This window comes from Daldinia caldariorum, assembly GCF_022478825.1.
Source record: "Daldinia caldariorum strain CBS 122874 unplaced genomic scaffold F4812scaffold_3, whole genome shotgun sequence".
NCBI classification, from domain to species: Eukaryota; Fungi; Ascomycota; class Sordariomycetes; order Xylariales; family Hypoxylaceae; genus Daldinia; species Daldinia caldariorum.
The window spans coordinates 2,582,342-2,602,645 of record NW_025953039.1 but is presented as its reverse complement, the minus strand read 5'-3'; the positions used below and the strand labels follow the sequence as shown (position 1 = coordinate 2,602,645).

At 48.4% G+C, this 20,304-nt stretch overlaps 5 protein-coding genes across 5 annotated transcripts; 2 read left to right on the top strand and 3 right to left on the bottom strand.

Moving 5' to 3' along the window:
- The first annotated feature begins 649 nt into the window (after positions 1 to 649).
- F4812DRAFT_284300 (uncharacterized protein) lies at positions 650 to 3,939 on the top strand. The gene is made up of 4 exons (XM_047931063.1): positions 650 to 1,342; positions 1,423 to 1,491; positions 1,623 to 3,692; positions 3,749 to 3,939. Exons 1-4 carry the CDS (start codon positions 1,320 to 1,322, stop codon positions 3,831 to 3,833), a joined length of 2,247 nt encoding a protein of 748 aa, XP_047793284.1. The 5' UTR covers positions 650 to 1,319; the 3' UTR covers positions 3,834 to 3,939.
- Positions 3,940 to 4,388: 449 nt separating this feature from the next.
- Positions 4,389 to 6,228, bottom strand: F4812DRAFT_419663 (FAD dependent oxidoreductase). Its single transcript, XM_047933368.1, has 2 exons — positions 5,982 to 6,228; positions 4,389 to 5,727 (listed from the first exon to the last, which is right to left on the bottom strand). The coding sequence occupies exons 1-2, from the start codon at positions 6,093 to 6,095 to the stop codon at positions 4,474 to 4,476; spliced, it is 1,368 nt and encodes a 455-aa protein (XP_047793283.1). The 5' UTR covers positions 6,096 to 6,228; the 3' UTR covers positions 4,389 to 4,473.
- A 510-nt stretch (positions 6,229 to 6,738) lies between these two features.
- F4812DRAFT_419660 (uncharacterized protein) lies at positions 6,739 to 9,047 on the bottom strand. Its single transcript, XM_047933367.1, has 4 exons — positions 8,286 to 9,047; positions 7,931 to 8,202; positions 7,438 to 7,861; positions 6,739 to 7,378 (listed from the first exon to the last, which is right to left on the bottom strand). Exons 1-4 carry the CDS (start codon positions 8,473 to 8,475, stop codon positions 7,188 to 7,190), a joined length of 1,077 nt encoding a protein of 358 aa, XP_047793282.1. The 5' UTR covers positions 8,476 to 9,047; the 3' UTR covers positions 6,739 to 7,187.
- A 1,676-nt stretch (positions 9,048 to 10,723) lies between these two features.
- On the bottom strand, positions 10,724 to 11,602 carry F4812DRAFT_456978 (uncharacterized protein; the record flags this gene model as incomplete). Its single annotated transcript, XM_047937082.1, has 3 exons — positions 10,724 to 10,768; positions 10,871 to 11,370; positions 11,500 to 11,602. The coding sequence occupies 3 exons, from the start codon at positions 11,600 to 11,602 to the stop codon at positions 10,724 to 10,726; spliced, it is 648 nt and encodes a 215-aa protein (XP_047793281.1).
- A 4,884-nt stretch (positions 11,603 to 16,486) lies between these two features.
- Positions 16,487 to 19,607, top strand: F4812DRAFT_284213 (uncharacterized protein). Its single transcript, XM_047931062.1, has 2 exons — positions 16,487 to 16,778; positions 16,946 to 19,607. The coding sequence occupies exon 2, from the start codon at positions 16,960 to 16,962 to the stop codon at positions 19,489 to 19,491; it is 2,532 nt and encodes an 843-aa protein (XP_047793280.1). The 5' UTR covers positions 16,487 to 16,778; positions 16,946 to 16,959; the 3' UTR covers positions 19,492 to 19,607.
- The last annotated feature ends 697 nt before the right edge of the window (positions 19,608 to 20,304 follow it).

The window sequence follows — 20,304 nt, the reverse complement described above, 5'->3', positions numbered from 1 at the left end:
AGGTACCTATCCAGGTACTTATTCCAGAATTCGCAAAGCTCGAAAACTTTTAGATGCTTGGAGATGTTTCCAGATTCGGTGATAGCATTAGCTTTTACTTAGTACAGATTTTATAGCATTTTAAGCACACTAGTGATCCGAACTACTTAAGCTGCTAGGTAACTCAAATAATTATGTATGTGCACTTGAGGTAAGTATTAATTGAGTTTTGAACTCGTCTGATTATAAAGGATTCTAAGTCAATGATATAAAAGTTCCGATGATGTAATAATACCTCAGGTACCCATCTACCTTTCACATTACCAACTTAATACCTACGGCACCTATACGGCACCTATATGCCATCCGGATAATTGCGCAAAGTTAGGCGTTCAGTTTACCAGAATGGAAACATGTCTCACATATGTGGAAGTAATTCCTATAGCACAAGCCTAATTAGCTGCACAGCAGTAGTATTCTGCACAATCTGTACCTGATAGTAATTCTCTGAGTCCCAATGGAGGTCTTGAAAAATACCATAGTAGATTATATTAATTGTATTTAATTTATATGGAGAGGTGCTATACGGTACGTGCTGCTACACCTCGTACTGTACAACACAATGCAATCCCGGCTACATAATACAGGGTCACCATAAGGTAGGTATTGCTAAGACGTAGTTTCCCGGTACCGTTGATTGTCGGCGGTGGTAGCTGCTGCTGCTGCTGTTGTTCCTGCTGCTTGTTTGGTACGAATCTGGACGTCATCTGAGGAGCCTTCTCAAGAAGGAACTCCTGCCTTTGTTCCTTTGGTCATTCGACAACTTCTTCAATACTTTTAGAAAATCCAACCCGCATTCATGATTTTAGTCAAGAAGAAAAAATAAATAAAACAAACGTAATAAAAAATAATAAAAAAAGGCACACCTCTTCCAAAAAAGCACCCTCATGATTGCTCACATTCCTTTTTAGGATAACGACGCCGAAAGCTAGTGCTTCACTTCTATAACAAAACAACTTGTGTTAAACGGTTTAGATCGTTGCTAGGGCTATTCTGTGATCTCACCTCTGATTACAACTTTTACTCAGCCCCATCATCTCTATCCCACCCCCCGTCTATTACTGCATCTCGCATCTTCGTTGGATCTGCAGCCTGCTCTCTCTCTCTTCCCGACCGGTCGACCAGTTGAGCCAGTCGAACTATCCACCACGAACTTAAACAACCATACGATCGGCGCATCTCCCCCCCTTACGTGTCACTTGACTCTCCTGCGACGCGTTTCCATGATCGATACGACTTGATGAGCCATTATTACGATATTTACATTCGCCATTGGCACCATGGCCGTAGACGAGGAGGCCAGGTAGGATTTATTGCCCGCGTTGCTGCTGCGCGCATCCAAATCGAAATCGCCACACCCCGCTGATTGTCAGTCGTCTCTAGTCTCTGGCCTACTGAGAACCTGCTTCTTAAAGAAGGTCGCAAGCATTATCGCACCAGCGTCTCGCCAATGTAAGTTTCATGGCCTATCTAATATCTAGATCCTATACCACATACCTTAGGTACCTACCTACCTAAGGTATCATCATATAGGTGCTTATCCCTATCTCGGCGCAAGCTACTAATCCCTACCCCATTTGTAGTCATTGGCAGCTTCGATCATTGGTCAGCGCCGAGCAGCAGGGCATCATCTACTTCCCGGCTGGTGTCAACAATACCCATATTCAACGGCTCGATACTTCTACCCGCGAATGCGAAACTATTAAAGTCATAAGTTTTCATCCTCGCTGTCTAATTGCTAGTAAGGGCTGGATCTGCTGCGGAGGCGAAAATGGAGAGTTCGTGGTCATACGAGAATCGGGCAACAGCGATACGCAGGCCGACACCCTCAGCAGAGATGTTCGCTCCAGACTAACTTCGCTCGAATCTTCTACCATGACCGAAAGTACCATATATCAGCTCGAACGTGACATGCTCTCCGTCGTGGAACGAATAAATGGCACCAACAAGACGTGGTCAGCTTCCAGCTATAAGATCGGCACAGAGCGTGTCAACTGCATAACCCTCTGGCACCCCCCCAAAGACGCGGGCGCACTAGCCCTTGGACAGTACGAGTGCCCGGTGGCTGTTGTGGCTAACAATGATAAGACCATTACCGTCGTAAGCCTTTACGAGCCAGATTTGCATAAAGATGTGTTGGAATATCCAGATTGTGTCAACCGCGGCGTCATCTCCCCCGACGGAACCCTCTTAGCTGCTGTCTGCGACGACGCCTACCTTTACATACATGCGCGAGAACAATTCAACAAGAACTACGAAGGGCTGTCTCGGCGAGTTACTCGGCCATCTTCTAGATGGGTATCACTGCCGAACATACGACTTAAGGGCCAGTGGAAAGATGACAGTACAGATTGCCGAGGGAGCTTTGCAGTTTGTTTTTCCTCGTCGGGAAAGTATTTGGCAGTTGGCACCCAATACGGTACCATATCTATCTTCAATGCAGTTAAACTTAGGGACCCCAACTCGGAACCCTTAATCGCTTACTTTAATTCTTCCAGGGCACCAGGGGAATATGGTGCCGTTAGGGATATGGCCTTTTCGCCGGGGCCATTCGACCTCCTAGCGTGGTCGGAACATCGTGGTCGAATTGGCGTAGCAGACGCGCGCACAAACTTCAAACGACGACAGATTATCCCTATAGATAGCCATGAAGGATTTAATCATTTTTCACTTAATGATAGTAGTACGATCGATCCGCGCCTACTCGATCCACGCAACGAGCATCCTGCCGAAGGCGAGCGTAATACCGACAACGACCGAAATGCTGAATCATCTCCGCTAGGGATGGATCGTTGGAACAGATCAATGGCTGATCGGCGGCCCTTACCAGATCCGGAAATTACAGATCCCATGTCACGAGTCAATCAGCCTTTCAGCTCGGATGAAGTTTCGATTCTTGAGGCGTTCCAAGCTCAGCGTCGTCGACGAGAGCTGCGGGATCGAGGGGAGCAGTTGGAACAGCATTTTATGGAACACCGGAACCAACGAGCTGCCGAGAGGAACGCGTTTAGATCTACGGGCTGGGCAGATCGTGTAAGTCTCCAGAGCGGCAGGACTAGGCGTGTGAACGTCAGGAATCCCATCGTCCATTACTTAAGCAGTTATCATTTTGGTACAAATCGCACTAATACGGGTGTTGAACAGCGCGAAGCGCTGACGAGATTTCTCGAACGCGAACGTATGCGCGAGGCACGCGACCAGTACCGCTCGAATGTCAATCAGACGGGCACCGAACAGGAGCGAGAGAGAGGCAGTTCCATACCGCGGGACCTAGGTCGGAGTCGCACATCCATCATGCGCACGCTAGCCCAGAACTTCGATACTATCTCGCAGACGATGAGACCGCAGGGTCAGTACAACGACGCCGGTAACGACAGCTCTGCGACGTCGCGCGATCCGTGGTATGTAGGAGGATCTGGCTCCGGATGGCCGGATCTTGAGAACCTAGCCAACATAAGCGGATGGACAGGTGGACTTACTGATAATGCTCGGACCGAAACCAACAGAGACAGAAACCGCCGAGGCATCCCAGTCATTGCTGATGTGTGGGGAAACGACTCGCTCTTCAGCAGGATCAGAATAGGTAGTCGCGAGCATGTACAGAATCCAGATGACACGGCAGGTTTGACGTGGAGCGAGGACGGCCGGATATTGTAAGAGGATCAATACTTACAAGGTAGAACTGGATACTGACGTGTTGAATTCCTAGGTATATTGCAGCAGAGGACGGGATATACGAATTCCGTGTCGATTTGCTCGGCAGAAAAACGTTCCCAGATATTGAGCTCCGCTGAGTGGCGGTGCAATAAATCGTTACATTCATCTGAAAGCTACCAAACAGTACCCTTTATTTTTAATATTTTCGGCAAAGGGGATCTGGACGGCGTTAGGGACGGTATTATATACTCACTACGTGCATAAGGGAGGGCAGAGGCGTTTTACATTCTTCACTGGTCCGGACAACGGTGAACTGTGTTATTTGGTTTGTTTTGTTTTATTCCATTCTATGGCCGATTTTTTTTTCTACGCCCCTTCGGGGCAAGGGCAGCAGTCCCGATTGGAGGTTAGGAGTAGATATCGTTTATTGCTCGCCGGACAGTTTCCACGAAAAAAGTTAGTTTCATCGTTGGAATTTGGCAAGAAACGGGAGTGGAAAGAAGATGCTCCAAAGGGAGGGATGGCTTCAGTGGTGCCCGATCGGTTACCTACCCGTAGTTAGCTGTTCTTGGGCTTTTATTGATCGAGAGATGTACATACATTATATTCCCGTTGATTCCCCCGATATCAAATGTAGCCACATCACTCAACTGAGTCGTTACTTGGCATGTCCTTACCAGGATCTCTAAATTAGGTGATCGTATTTCTTTATTTCAGATCTATGCTTGTGTCTATTTTGTCGTAAATCGTTGTTGAACTGTCCTAAGGCCCCTTTTTCTACGGCGTCTCTAGCGGTGCCGACTCCTCCACCTTCCCGCTCCCATACAGCATATCCCGCACCATGTCCCCAATCTCCAGACAGCTCGTCAACCCGGGACTTTCTATCCCTAGCAGATTCACCCACCCGGCGTACCCGTCCTCCCGCCTGATGTAGAAATCCACAAACCCCTTCCCGCCCGTCGCCACGGCCCCCGCGGGCGCCAGCTTCGGGCGTATGCCGGCATAGTCGGGCGACAGGCTCCCCTCGTCGATCGACGGGAGGTACTTCCTGATCTCGGCGACGGCGGCGGGCAGGCGCGCGGCGTTGACGGCCAGGTCCGTCGGCGACGACACCCACTCGACGTCCGGGCCGAAGCGCATGCGGCCCGCGAGGTCGAGCGTGAGGTGGGTGCCCAGGCCGCCGGCGCCGGGGGCGGTGACGGGGTAGATCAGCCGGCGGACCTTGGGCGACGAGGCGGCGTAGCTGAAGTAGTTTCCCTTGGCGTAGTACAGCCGCACGTGCCTGTCGGCGGGCGCGATCATGTTGTGGATGGCGGCGGCGCCCAGGCCCGCGCTGTTGATTATGGTGGAGGCCGTTATGGTCGATGAGGTGGATGTTGCGGCGTCGCGGACTGTGATGCGCCAGCCGTTGCTGCCGGGGAGATTACTGCTACTACTACTGCTGCTGGTGGTAGAACCGGATGCTAACGGCTCAATCCCGACAACTGCGGAATTAAGCGCCAGCACACCCCCGTCCTCCTCGAACTGCCCGAGCAGCGCCATCATCAGCGCGTGGGAATCGACGATGCCCGTCTCGGGGCTCTCCAGCACGGCCCCCGTGGCCCGCACGTCCGGCTCCTCCCTCGCGGCCTCCGCCCTGCCGACCCACCTCGTCGGGACGCCGAGCTCGCGCTCGCACAGCTCGTGGATGCCGCGCAAGATGCGGATCTGGGCCCCGTCATCGTCGCCGTCGTCGCCATCCTGCTTCTGCGCGACAACCCACTTCCCCACCCGCGCGTGCGGCACCCCGCGCGCCGCGCAGAACGCGTACATGCGCTCCCGCCCGCGGATGCACAGGCGCGTCTTGAGCGAGGACGCGCCGTAGTACAGGCCCGCGTGGATCACCTCGCTGTTGCGCGAGGAGGTCTCCGTGCCGATGTGCGGGTGGCGCTCGAGGAGGAGCGTGGTGTCGCTTGGCGAAGAGGAAGAGGAAGAGGAGTGGGAGGCTAGCGCTCGCGCGATGGCGAGGCCGACGGCGCCGCCGCCGATGACCTAGGGCTGTGAGCTTGGTGAGGACTTGCGCGGAGGTGTGGGGTGTGGGGTATTATTATATTATATTGCATTGTATTGTATTATATTATATTTGTGTGTATGATGGATTATTACACAGTCGTGTAAGTGGTGGTGGAGTAGGCGCGGGACATTTTTTTTAAAAAAATTAAAAATAAATTAAAATAAATTAAAATAAAATAAAAGAAAATAGAAGGAAAGAAAGAAAGAAAGAAAGAAAGAAAAAGTCAACTTACAACATGTGTGAAATCCGTCCTCACCGAAGCGGTACTAGAGAATAGCCGTGTCGTCGAGCCTAGTTGGAACTGTTGCTGTCGCCGGGCCGTGGCCGTGGCCGTCCTCGCGAACATCTTCGCTCCCGTGATTCGCAGGAATAAATCAAGTTAGGTACCTGAAAGTTGGGACGTAAGGAACGGAGCAAGAGTTCAAAAAAATCGGGATGATATCATAGGCACATACATACCCTTTACCTAAGAACCGCCCGGACCGGAGAGAGAGAGAGAAGCTCTTATCACTTATCGGCCGGCATGACGCAATTCTCAATATATGGAGAAGTATGTACATAGTAGGAGATCAACTTCATTCTAGGTAGGAGGTAGACAAATAAATCCCCGTCTTGAAACTTGATATATTATGTATACATGATTTATTAGTTAACACCGTTACCTAATAATTAACCTAGGTGTTTAATTCGTTTCCCATAAAAGTGAGCAGCTGTTAAAATACATGTAACTTAACAAGCTGCCCAATGATATCACTTTTCAACTCTCTCTTAACACTACCTCTCTTGCCTGGTTCTCTATGGAGGATATATATAGGTACCTATATATAAGTCGACCGGTAGATACTAGTTTAAGCCTCATATTCGTTGCCCAACGAGCTAGGAACCTATTACTGCTAAACATGCCATAAATTACCTACCTAGAGGAATCTAATGTAGTCAGTAGGTAGCTAATAAGAGACACTCTTCCCCTACGTATAGTCAATTGCATAGAATAAAAATACTGATATTACTTGGTAATCCTTAGAACAATCATAGTCGAATCTAGCACATCGCATGATATTCTCAAAACTTTAGACTTCAAGTACAAAGTCCCGTGATTCGCATCACATGCAATCAGAATCTATGAGGTCCGAGCAAAATGTACGCATATCTTAACCCCATCCCGAGGAAAAGAGGGGAAAAAAGAATTTTCACTGATGCTAAAAAAGGTCCGTAATGTATTGACGGACAATACCAGAAACAGTTGTAATACGCCATGTTTCGTAGAGTCGTATCCCTCTTTCCCTAATGCCCCGACCCTGTAACCTCCAACAACGCCGCCGAGATATTTTTGCTTAAAACCATCGCAGAAAACGGTCCGACTTGCCTGTGCCTGTGGAGAGTGGAATAACCGAACGCCGGAATACATTATGAGTTTACAAAACATAGTTCGAGCCCCTTAATCATCCTTAACACTTTCTGAAGCCGCAACGGGTTGAGCGACGATAGCCGACGCAGCAGTAGGCGCGGTAGAAGATGAGCCTGCTGCAGAATCTTCCTCGGACGCTGAAGTAGACTGTGTGAGATGTGAATGATGCGTTGGCTCTCTTGTTAGGGACGCACCAGCATGAGCCTCGCTAAGTTGGCGTTCTACGAAAAGAGTTAGCGATGCCTTAAATATGCTATGGAGTTGGTAATATATTATTTACCTAGTTCACGAATTCTATGGCGCAGCATCTGGTTCTCGCGAACCAGAGACTGAGTTTCGGCTTGGTAATAGGCGCTCTCGTCGCGAACTCCGGAAAGAAGCGGCTCTCCACTTTCTGCGCTGATCGACGTCGATCTCATCCTAGGCGAGGGCGCGCCACGGCTCGGTGTTCTGGATCTGCGGTGAAGGGCGTCGCGAGCTATGTCAAAGGACGAACGCGGATGCGACAAAACCGGTGAGCGAGGAACCGAAGTGGAGGGGGCCGAGAAAGGTGGTTGAGGAACGTTGGGAAGCATCATAGAGCTAGATCTCTCCGAGGTAGGTGTTGGATCTTCGGCGGCTACGCTCGTCTGGGATTGGCCTTGGGCAGCTTGAAGCTGCTGTAGTTGGAGTTGTTGCTGACGGATCATCTGTAAGAGGCGGTTCTAATCATAGCTCATGTTAACATTTCCGAAACATGCATTCGAACGACTTAGCAAACACATAATGCATACCACTTGTGCTTCCTGCTCTGCCTCAAGCTCCTGATGTAACTCTCCCAAGCTTGGGGCTCTATTATGGTGGGGATCGCCTCCGGTGAGGAGGGGTGACGCAGAGATCGGCTGTGGGCTTGTGGCGCTGTGTCCGCTGCTACCACTCTCCGTAACCATTTCACCTGGACCCGGGAGGGATGGATCGTTGAGTTGTAGGTTCATTAGGACCGTGGAGCGCCGTCGTCCCATTTGCGGTGATTGTCTATTTCGTGATAGAGAGCTGCTCGAAGAGCCTGGAAGAGACATGTGTAAGTAGGTACGTAAGGTATTAATTATAAATATGATGGAATAATTTAAAGGCGAAGCAAGAGCTTACGTCGCGTTGGTTCGTGCTGGAGGCCGGCATTCATAGTTGCAGCTGCTTGCAATGATATAGAAGCAGAACGAGGAGAAGGTGATGCTGACTCTCCGCGTATAGCAGAGTCACCGTTGCCGTTTGAAGAGGTCATGATGCGTGGTCTTGCTGACGGTGATGACGGTGGAAGTGAATTAAGATCGGGAGCCATGTTGACAGCGTGAACAAACTCGACTTGAAGTTGACGTATGAAATAAGTCGATAAAAAAGTGGTCGGTCCCTGGGACGTCGAGGTTACAAAGGGCTAACCTAGGTCCTAGGAGCTCTAGCCAAGCCACCAGACCTCTAACCAAAGTAAGGCGTAACAGGGCACGAGGTAGAAAGGAGGGGTGGAGATGAAGAAACCGTAAAAGAGACAGAGAATAGGTACAACTACGCAGGTGGCGGGATTAATCCCCAAATTATGTCTAATAGGACTAATAGGACTAATAGGACTATAAATCCGAGGTGATCATGATATGAACGCTCGAGAAGGGTAAGATGCACACGTGAAACAAGTACCTTTTCAGCTCGCGGAGGCTAGAGCTGATGGTTCTCTTTCTGTGCTGTTCAGGTGACGCCGGAGTCGAATGTTGTAGGTTAGGTATTTTTTTATCTTATTTTTTCTTCTTTTTTTTTTTTCGAGGACCGTGACCAAATAGAAGACTGATGCACCAAATTTAGTAGAGTTTGGTACTTTGTCTAGCGGACCAACAAGCAGCAAGCACAAAAGCACAATTGAAGTTTAAAGTATAGCACTAATAATTATCTAAAAGCTTGTTCAACATTGCTAGGTACTGTGTGCTGTAAACGAAGCTTGGAGCTGGGGAAAGCACCTGCCATTTGCTATGGCACACCACACCACCTAAACGTTATGCAGGTGGGCTGTGACGTTGTGGGGAATACCTGGCTCATGGTTACCTAAGGTTTAATTGTGCTTAGAAAGAAAGTTGACCGTTACGTCAAAAGTCCGGAGTTCATAGCATATTTTATCCGTAATTGCATGGGTCCCAGGTCCAAGTGATGGCCCACCGTAAAGTGCGTGTCCCCAGCTGCCCAGTTTATGACTCTATACAATAGGTACATAGTACATATGCAGTATTAGATAATCAGGATAGGCGTCTTTGTAGTACTATGTAGATCATCTGACACATTTCGTAAGTTGACTGCTAAAAACATCATTTTACATTATACTTACTTCGAGTCGTTTTTCGAGATAATCTCCTGATCACATTAAAAACGGTCAAGAACATTAAAGTCGGAATCATTTCAAAATTCTTTGACATGGTCAGGAGTCCGTTTCTTTAATCTCCATACCCGAATACACCTGATCCCCTGACAACGCTACCTAACAGATCGAAACCAGTGTTCAGGGCACAGGTTCCGGGGAATTAAACTACGTACATACATGTGTCTTACATACCAGGTAGGTATACATGTGCGTAAAGAACTATCTAAATTGTGTAGATCTAAACTCTATCTTGTTAATAGAAAAAAGAAAGAAAAAAAACCAGCTACGACTCGAAATTATTCCAAATTCTACTTCGACTTTCGACTTTCTTCAACTGTCTTCTCTGTTCGTAAAAATGAATCACGACTCGATGGAAAATACTCCAAGATCCCAAGAGTACGTTTCCAATACTTGGATCGGATCACGACTCTCGGTGGTCGGGTCTTGAACGGCTATTTCCAAGAGATAGTAACACTCAGCAATATCCCGCCAGAAGAGACGCCCAATAACCATTCGTATATCAAGCTACGGACACTGGAAATAATATATGGGCAGAGTCTAGCCATGCGTGTCTCACCACATCAAAGGCCCACCACCTCAGAAACTTTGGGAAAAACCCTCTCTGTGATACCTAATACCCCGGATTTTCAACCCCAAGCTAAATCTAGGTAGCCTAGGATTTGGCACCACACCCTTATTCGGAAATCCCCCTTTACATTCGGCCTATTCCATGCTGCGCCGAGATTCCGCTGCAGCGGGTTTCCCACCAGCGAAGCTTGGCTGAATAACTGAGTAACTGAGTAACTTTGCTGCAAGTACATGGTAATGTACCTATTTTACCCCCTGAGCTCAGCCTCTTTCTCTTCCCATTTAGTCATATGTGCCGAGACGCGCAGGCGCGCAAGATAATCTTCTTCACACCAAGTCGAAGAGCTTCGTGATCCGTATTCTCGCGAATCAGATATGCTCAGCGCAGTTATCCGGCTCCGGGACGCCAGCACATATTGGTGTTTCGGAAGGTTCCAAGTAACTCTCATTGCGGCTATGAATGCTTCCGGGACTTGATAAACCCGGTGGCTTTGCGGCCTCACGCGTACCTATATACTATGACGATGCATTAGTATAACGTCTAGTGCACAGGGCATCACTAGCTGCCTTCTATGCAAGGCCGATGTGGAAGCATGATTAATTAGTACTGGCGGTAGTTTTTGGCTTTACCTTGGAAGTCGTGGAGCTAGTCAGCTCTTAGTATGCAATGATTAGCGTCGCGATATTGATCGGCGTATACAAATCTAACCCCTAAGCCATTGGATGCCTCGGCTCAAGTGGGCTTTACCGTATTCTGGCTATGACAGGATGCGGATACCTCAGTCTCAGCGATCCCTAAGCGGGCTCCTTCGGAATCTCTAACCGGCAGAAAAATGCAGCATATCAGGTATGCAAAAGCCGCTGATAGGGGTCGCAACCCGTACACGCGTAATCCCAATACTCTGGTCTTGGGAGCCGTCGGCCGCATACGCGTGCGTTTCATTACTGTTAGATGCGGGCTGGGAGGCCAGTAATATTGCGCAGCCGACGTCATCCTATTGACGCGGGCTGGAGGGCTAGAATCGCTGCTCGGCCTTACCTTGCTGACGGATATAGCAGGGTAGTCGTACAAGTCGCCGAAGACGACGAAGATAGGGGACAAAAAGTAAAAACCGGAGATAAAAAAGAATTCGTCGGTGCGTAACATGCTCACGAAAACCCGGCAGAAGGCCTCACAGGGAAAAGATAAAAGATATGTGACTTGGGGTGCAGCTTTCTCTGATCGGCAGCCCGTGCAGATAGGCGCATCTAGTGCATATATAAGGATTATGCACCGGTATCAAGGATCTTTTACTTATGATTCGCGGGTTCCTAGACGGCTCTGGACTTAGGTACCGGTAGTCTGTATGCACGGAACGGCGTCGGGTCTCCTATTACCTTCTGCGGCTGGGCCTATTGATGTAGTGACCACTTTCTTGCTGCGACCGATGCGGTCCCGGTGGTTCGGATCCCGTTGATGAGCAGGTCTCAGTTCGAGCATCTTTAACGCGTGGCGGCCATGTCGATAGACCCTAACCCCTGTGCGGATTACTTACTGGGTGGCAGGAATCCCTCCTCGCAGGTCGATGGCGATACCTACGTAGTACAAGGGATGTATGCACGCACAATATATCAAGTCGACTACCTAATGTATAGTGAAAAAGCCACAAATTCTACGAGTAGACATTGCTGCTCGGGCGCGTATTTTGATTGGCTGGCAAGATATCCGTTATGGATTTTTTTTTTTTTTAAAAAAAAAAAGGGGGGATGGGAATGTCTGTTGGATGCGCACCTATCATTCCTCATTCCGAGACCCCACGGCGCGTAATGTATTACGTTGGCTTGGCACGGGCAGTTGGTCAGAAAGCTAGGTTAAGTTCAAGTATTCAGGTATTCAGCTGAAATACCTAGCGTTATGCAAAAATAAACCTACAGAGAGCATTAATGCATGGTCCTTCAGCTGGAAGCTGGAATGAGCTGGACTTTATTAGACGAGCGCTGCGTTAGGTATTATTAAAGAAAGAAAAGATAACTACCAGGTAACCTAAGGTACCTAATGTGGCGATAATAGCTGAGGGATTCCTTTCATTATAGGTAGCCCCTCTTTCCAAGCAAATATAAGAGTTCCACAGTAAGATTGGAACCAGACAGAAGAAACAAGTAAAACCAGTAGTGTAGTTACATACCTAACCTAACATACCTTAGCAAGGGGGAGAGTGGGAATAGTGTTAGGTATTTTCACGAAGCTCAGCCCAGCTTAGGCGATTCCCGGTTCCCGCGGCCGCTACTGCAGGAACTATCACCACGGAAACAAACAGACTACCTCCTAACCTACTATGTAAGTTGCCACGGCGCAAGTACCTATCGGGTGCGGGTTAAAAGGGATAACTAAAGGAAATAGTGTATGTGAGGCTTTCACATACTTACCTACCTACCTTAGGTGTATATACCTAACCTAGGTAGTTATTAGTTAATACCTAATGTCATTTATTAACTACCGCGTCCCTTCATCGATGGGGGGGCTTGCGAGGGTACGCGGTACACTAATAAATGCTTGGGCAGGTAGGCTACTTTATCTGCTTGGCCGGACCGGGCATCTTTCCCCTAGGGCAGAGGAGGGCTGGGACAGGGCATGGGTTACGAAGTGCCGAGCTAGAGCTGTCGTTGCCATGTGGTCTAGAATGGGAATGCGACATTGATACTAGGTTAGGTACCTAGGTAGGTATCTCAATCCGTGCGCCTGGGTATGGTACAATATTAATATTATCCACTACCTACCTATTCTGCTATTATAAGACGTAGGTGGTGCGTACATACATGCCTTATTACGTGGATTAATAAAATACGATGCGATGATGCTATTGCGAGGGTTGAGGTATTGTGTAATACACACCTACCTAGCAATATACTATATTACCTATTACATACATACCTTAGGCAGGTTAGGTACCTGTAATGCGGAGGGAAACACAGGACGTCGTATTCTCAAATTTGGAACCCTAGCGACTTTTGGGGAACGGTACCGACGAGAATTTGTTGGATGCGAGGTCAGCTGAGCTGAGAGAGCCAGAATCCCGTCTTCCAGCATTGTTAAGCATTGTATCTATTGTATTGTATTGTATTGCATTATATGTACAATACTTTGGAGTGTGTGTATCCGCCAATGCAAAAACCGCGTGCCTTCGTCGCCTGTGCCGCGGCACGAGGAGGTAGGGAGGAGGTAGGGAGACGAGACCCATGGTATTGTACACCGTAGGGTTTGATAATAGATACCTAGGTAGGCTAGGTACCTAACCTAGAAATTCATATGTAGGGTACACTAATAAAGAAAAAAACGTGTTCGACGGGTCTTACCCATAAGGCACATTACATAGGTTACATGCCACTGGGGGCAGACCGCAAACTTCACGAATCTGGCCGGCGGCTATGTATGCATGTAGGTGTGAGGTTCGTATTACCTAGGTACCTGTATACTAGTGTAGATCATCGAGGTGTCCATCTGTCCATCTGTCCGGTATGTCTGTTGGCCTGTCTCCTCTTGTAGTGTAGGTACAATACTGTAGACATGTCTAGGTTATGAGGTAACTAGTTCATATACCAACCACTATACCGCTACGCACGTAGATATTATATTGTTCAATATGTAATGCCGGCTATGGTTACCTTCCATAGCAAGGCATGTATTGTAGGTACCTGGGTAGAGGTATGTGAGGCTGTTCAAGGCTTTTCCCGGGCTCCGTCATGATTGATCACGAGCCAATATATTCTTTGAGATTTCGGCTCGCTGCATAACCTGTACCTAATTTAAGGGACTTTGTTGGATGGAATCTTGACCGTGGCCCGTGGGCTTCAAACCCATGGTTAGCACGAAGCATGGGGGGGCCACTACCTAATGCATTGTTGAAAGAGCTAGGGTACAATACCTAAATAAGAGAAACACTATGTGATTTTTGGACAATGATCAGCGCCGGTGAGAAGGGTACAGCGCTGTCTCTAGTGTAGTGTATTCTTCACCGTTCATCCTTCACCAGGTACACTATTATCACGGACGCAGGGGAAGGAGAGAGAGGAGAGAGAGGGGAAGAGAATGGGAGAATTAGGTACCTCATATGGAGAGAGATGGGGAATATTTCTGGCGCCATCATCCACCTGCAGAGAAAACAAAAAGGGGAGCGCCGCAGAAGAAAGAACCTTGGGTTGAATGGTTGGCCGTGGCCGTTGATGTCGGACAGTCTGATACAGTTCACTGCAGGTTCCCGGAGCGCAGATACGCATGTTTCGCATATTTGCGGGTTGTAAAGATTCAATAGCGTCTCTCCCTCGAGGAAAAGAAAAGCGAGACCTCGCTTCGCATTGCCGGTTGGTTGGTTGGTTGACTGGCTTGTTCAAATGGGGAGAGGAAAGGATAGGTATATTGATGGACGAATACGTACGATACGACATGAAAACCTCTGATTCTTTCTTATTCGCCTATCAAGTTACGAACGTGTTATTGGGGTTTAATATCAATTTTGGTCGGCGTTGCTCCGACTTCCCAATGGTATCGGCACTTATTACAGCAAGGTAATATTGATCGCTCTATATACCAACATTACCGAGCTTGTCCCTCCTCCATTGAGGAAGAGGGAGGGGTGGTTGGTTGGAGTACGTATTACTAGATACAGCCTTAAGAAAATACTACAGTGCATACATACTACATACATCGAGGTGGTCCTTTCTTCTCTCCACTTAAGGGAGAGAGAGACCAAAGAGAATGAAGCCCTTGAACATTTCTCCCATCCGGTGATGATACCTGCGTTTCCCCGCTGCTACCACTACTAACTAACTAACTAACTAACTGGATTGTCCATTGCTACTACAGTGAGCCTGCAGGGCCCCAAACAAATGCCTTCGCGGCTCACGAGCGAGATCACATACTGGCACGTCGGTGATTCGCTCGTGGTAGCCAGGGTGTGTTTTTGGTCCCCGCGGCCGTGTTTCTTCTTCTCACAGGTTCAAAACAACATTGGAAACCTTGGAAAGACCACGGGAAGCAGAAGTACATACGCAATGTGACAGCCTTTATTTTTTTATTATCGCTACGCTACGGAATATTCAAACTGACGATAATTGGTCGTTACCTATGAGAGGTAGGTTAGATACTTTAGGTACTTACGTAGGCGCCAATGTTCGAAGATGGGATGGGGAGGCAACACGGGAGTTTTCGTCCTTCTCTCCGAATTTTGCAAAAGTACCATGTAATAAGAAAAAGGAAAAGAAAAAGAAAGAAAAAAGGCCCCATGTTCCCCAACTGGGTATCTCTCCGAAGCGTGAGGAGTGTCAGACAAACGTAAGATGTTAGCGCTTTTAGTGGCAGTGTTCCCGCGAGAGCTTTTTTTTTTTTTTTTTTTTTCTTCAATGCCTCTTCCCCATCGCGTGCATATGAAATACCTACTGTACATACATACATACATACATATCTGTCGTGCTCCGCGCCTATCTGTCATTAATTGCGTATCAGGTCGATCGCATGCTGAATTTGACAAGATCGAGGCCAGCATGGATTAAAATTCCACAGTTGAAAATATCATCATTAAAAAAAAAATAAAGGCTTGTGATGAAAAAATATGCTCTCCTTTATCCTTGTAACTCTAGCCCGGGAAGACGACGTCGGCCTTACGAGCTACGGGTCTGGTACAACTAGCGCTCGAGAATCCCACGAGTAAAATGGAAACGAATAGAGGTATTTGGTATGTACCGTGGTAAGTAATAGAAGCTTGGAAGTAATGTAGTATCCGCAAGTCCCGCACGGCCATGGGCCGGAGCGCTGGAAGAAGATCCCTTACCGGGATGCTCTCCAAACCTGTTCCCCTTGTCTGTCGTTCAACATCCCAACCCACTTCGTCAGTTGCTCAGCAGGGGGTTCCCGCGCGAATCCAAGCTTAGCCAAGGTTCGATCAATTATTTTTCCATATTTTCTATTATGTATTATTTTTTCACCACCGTGCATTGGGGGCACGTCTTACTCGGGGCCTGCACATATGTGAGTTACGTGAGCTCACCCTCACACTCACACTCGCACTCTCACACACTTACATAGTACACACATACTCTCTTCTGTCCCTTCCGCTCAGGAAACATGAGACGGCATGACCTCGACATACCACCTGCATATCCCTATCCACACCTTACCTGAATCTAGTAACTTTTACCTATATCCTTATGTGTATGTATATACCAGGGCCGGGATCAAGAACCAGGACCAGGACGTAGGACCCAACAGCAGACCCTCTTCTCACTGGGGCTTAGAGGGAAAAGAGGTTGATTCCTAATTTTAACCACCTAAAAAGTCTTGTCTTCCCGCCTTATGGACCACCTAGGTCTAGTCTTTACTCTCTTTTGCCCTAACTCCACCTCTGGGCCTGTTCGCTTGCTGTCATCTACCGCTTAGCTCGAAGCTATATACGAGTAGTCAGGACCGTCGAGGCAGTCCTGCCGACCTAGACTTCCAAGGACGAAACGACGCTTCCGGCTTTGCAACACAGGGTTGCCCTGGCTTTGATCGTCGTGCCCCGTTCGTGCTTCCCCTCGATGATCTCGGTTGTCGGGTGACTTTTTGCGGATTCGCGCGGTCTTTAGGGCTATACCATTGACCTAAAGCAAACATCCTACGTCTCCCTAGATCTGATTTACCATCTGTGCGTTGGTAGCTTCGTTCCATGTGTTTACAAGTCGTCCCACGTCATATCATCCAAAAAAAAACTAAAAAACCTCGGGATCTACTTATACATCACTTATATATATCTACAAATATACAACTGAAAACTATTTAGACCAATTATATTGATCATTACTAACTATTCAGCAACTGCATAAAACATGGCTGAAGTAGACGTTGCTGGACCGAGGAGTCCGACTCTCGAGACGCTCCAAAACCGCCAACGCGATATGCGGCGGGCACGACCGCCAGATATAACGATTCTTAAAAGCGAGAACCGAGTTCCGTTACGACCAGAAAGATTAGACAGGCGCGAGTCTAGGATTGGCTTAAGGAGCTTATTCGGCAGGTCGAGGACGGGGAAGGATGACAAGACGGGAGAAGAACCACTGCCATCGCCAAAGGAGTCGCCACGGCATGGTGGGAAACGCTCCTCGCTAGCAGACATCAGCGTCTGGCACCGGGGAATTCATGCATCTCGCTCAGAAGTTTCTCTTTTACATTCACCTCTAGCTTCGGTGAAGCCATCGCCAAGCGAATCTTTTCACTCGTTAAACTCACGAGGACGACGGGGAAGTAATGTCGATAACAAAAGCAAGCTTGGTCAATCAGTAGGCCCAATCACGGGCTTCGACCCTCCACCATTGTTCAAGATGTATCCCCAGGCGATCAAGCATGCAACACTACCTGCTTGTATCACTCCAGTAGAAACCCTAGTTCGCCTCAGCGAGTCCAAGGAGAGCTCATTACAGAGTGGCGCCACCTTCGATCAACGAGAGGCCGGGCAAAAAGCAGAAGGAGACAAGAAAAAGAAATCCAAGTTTGCGCCGGAATGGTCAAGTAAGATTTACGCGCTCGTTACCTCTGGGTACTTACTTCAATATGCGGCAGAAGGCACTTTTAACAGACTACCGGAAAAGATCCTCCATCTCACTCGAGACTCGGCTGCCTACGCTAGCGATCTAATTCCTGGAAAGCATTGGGTTGTTCGAGTGACTTCATCCATGAGTACCGACGGAAATCCATCTTCAGACGCAAAATCACTCCGGTCCAGACTTGCCCTAAGAGGAGCTGAGAAGCGACAAGTCACTAATATGTTGCTCGTTTTCGAGAGTCCCGAGACAATGGATGTTTGGCTCGCCATCTTAAGACGGGAAATCGAGTCGCTGGGCGGTAAGAAGAAGCTTTCGGAAACAGGAGACCTCGACGCGGATGACGATACTACTACGCTGAAGGCTCAGGCTAGCCAGAGAACTCTTGTTGTGCGAGATCCGACCCGTTTTTCGCGAATCATTTCCAAGGACTTTTCGTGGACTTACGAGAATGCGCTTGTGGATCCTACTGAAGAAAGCGACGCCAATAACCCGCCATTGAAGAGAATGTCGGAGTCAACTGTCGACGACGACTCGAGCACGGTTTCGTTGGATGGTCAACGCCTTGACAGTCTCCGAGATAGTGGGAGCGGCAGTAGTGGTAACCGACTTTCCTCCGTCTCATCCGGGCAGCGGACGATTATTTCATCAGCGGAGTCTTCGCCGACCAATTCCCCGATTCGAGCAAGTTTCTCGAGCCAGGATGAATATCTATTCCAAAAGAATCAAACCCCATTACCACCTACCCCCGAGGTTAGGCCGCGACCCAACGCAGCCGCGATTGCGAATCGGAGACAGTCGATGCAGACTCTCATCCCCGCATTCGATCCTCGCCTGGATATGGGTAGTCACCCGTCCTTAACCCTGCCTCCCCTTCCCCCTAAAACAAGTCATGGTGACAGGCCTCAGTTCGTACCTAACTTTAGCGTACCACACGCAATGGGTAGACGGTATTCGGCCGCGAATCTGTCTGTGATCACTCCGAGATCTGAACAGGCGCAATTAGCCGACCGAGACGGGCCCGTGAAGTTTCGTCCTTTCCGAAGAAGTCCGCCAACAACGCTTCCCATCTCCCGCCCTCTCTCCATTGTCCTTGATCAGCCAACACCAATATCACCTGCCCTTCCAACAGACAGGGTACCTGCTTTGCAGGCACCTGACTCGCCGACCATATTCGGCTCTTGGGCTAGCAACGCTATGAGACGACGGTCGCAAGAAAAGGCAAAGTCTCCGAAAAAGAGCCATCTGGCGAAACAAATCATAGATGAAGCTCAAGCTATCCCCACAGGGCGTCGTAGTACAGATGATGTACGAGTTAGTCGACAAGGTCCGACCAAGACACGTGCATCATCTATCCCTCAGCCGGCCCGTAGCCAGCCATCAAAGCTCGAAGACGCCCCTGAGGTACCGCGCAGGCCTGCCTCATCGTTTGAGATGCGGAGAGTTACAACGGACCTAGTTCCCAAATATGTATCTTACAACCGCACCCCGCCGCTAGGGGAGGACCATACAAGACAGAACCGCCGCTCCTTGACCTTCCCCAAGCAAACCAATTTGCCCTCCATCGAAGAGCCAGCTTATACGCTATCCCCGCCCCGCACATACTCACGAAAGCACTCGATCTCATTCCCCAAGACCATACAGCAGGAAGTGCCGCAAAAGCAATTTTTGACGATAGACATGGGTCCAAAGGGCCTTCTAACCAGGAGGAGCATGCCTCACCTCTCCGAGGGGCCGCCCCCTGGTCCTCCGCCGACCTGCGCGCTTCCTCCAATCCCGGGGAAACGGTCGGCCAACACGCCTAGGAGCGTCGACGCATAATGTTTGCTCGCTATTTCATGACGTATCCTGAACCTTTAACACACCAAGGACAGGAATTTTCCTTTTTGTACCTGCTTTTACCCTATTGCCCCTTCTTGTACGTCATTGTATACTCTACGACCTATGATTAACGAACGGCGTTCCAATTATGATTATATTACCACTAAGCATAGACCCATGGATATATGGGCAAAAAAAGACACCAATTACCCCTGCGGGAATCTTGTTTCATTAGCTAAGGAGAAAAAGAAAGAAAGAGATAAGCATAGTATAGTGCATTGGAAAGGGAGTACTTGGGACGAGGATGAAGACAAATGTTTTGATGCAATGATGGATATGACTAGAGATGAGCGGTGGTTTCACCACCGGGAAATATTGTGTCTGAAGACAGTACATGTTACAGCATGATAGCAACAGATAATCTTTTCTATGTATGGCTTCCTCTGGGTTAATGGTATTAACCCACACCAAGGGAGAGAGATAGGTGGATGAGATATTGGGGGGGATCTAGTATCTCACCTTAGGTGCCTATGTCAGGTACATATGGGTGTCAATGTATTACTGCAGGTAGTATCAAAAAGTAAAAGAACCAAAAATAAAAATAAAAATAAATTTTATGATAATTCGGCTGTTTTGAAACTCTGCGTGTTCTTCAGGCGAGCTGAAGTTAGGTAACATATAGATGTTGAGAATAGAGTTGAAGAATTCCCGTCACTTCAAATGTTGGATGTTGGAACCTTATCCTCAGCGCCTTGTAGGTACCTCTAGGAGGTAAGTATCAGGTGCGCACTGGCCAATCAACCTATTATTTTT

Bases quoted from the DNA above. Each gene is read 5' to 3' on its own strand.
- F4812DRAFT_284213 (XM_047931062.1), top strand. From the start codon at position 16,960: ATGGCTGAAGTAGACGTTGCTGGACCGAGGAGTCCGACTCTCGAGACG.
- F4812DRAFT_419663 (XM_047933368.1), bottom strand. From the start codon at position 6,095: ATGTTCGCGAGGACGGCCACGGCCACGGCCCGGCGACAGCAACAGTTC. The intron at 5,728-5,981 runs GTAAGTTGACTT...TCACAGCCCTAG, and splicing joins GGACGGATTTCACACATGTT to GTCATCGGCGGCGGCGCCGT.
- F4812DRAFT_284300 (XM_047931063.1), top strand. From the start codon at position 1,320: ATGGCCGTAGACGAGGAGGCCAG. The intron at 1,492-1,622 runs GTAAGTTTCATG...CCCCATTTGTAG, and splicing joins CGCACCAGCGTCTCGCCAAT to TCATTGGCAGCTTCGATCAT. The intron at 3,693-3,748 runs GTAAGAGGATCA...TTGAATTCCTAG, and splicing joins AGCGAGGACGGCCGGATATT to GTATATTGCAGCAGAGGACG.
- F4812DRAFT_419660 (XM_047933367.1), bottom strand. From the start codon at position 8,475: ATGGCTCCCGATCTTAATTCACTTCCACCGTCATCACCGTCAGCAAGA. The intron at 8,203-8,285 runs GTAAGCTCTTGC...TGTCTCTTCCAG, and splicing joins CCAGCACGAACCAACGCGAC to GCTCTTCGAGCAGCTCTCTA. The intron at 7,379-7,437 runs GTAAATAATATA...CTCTTTTCGTAG, and splicing joins CCATAGAATTCGTGAACTAG to AACGCCAACTTAGCGAGGCT.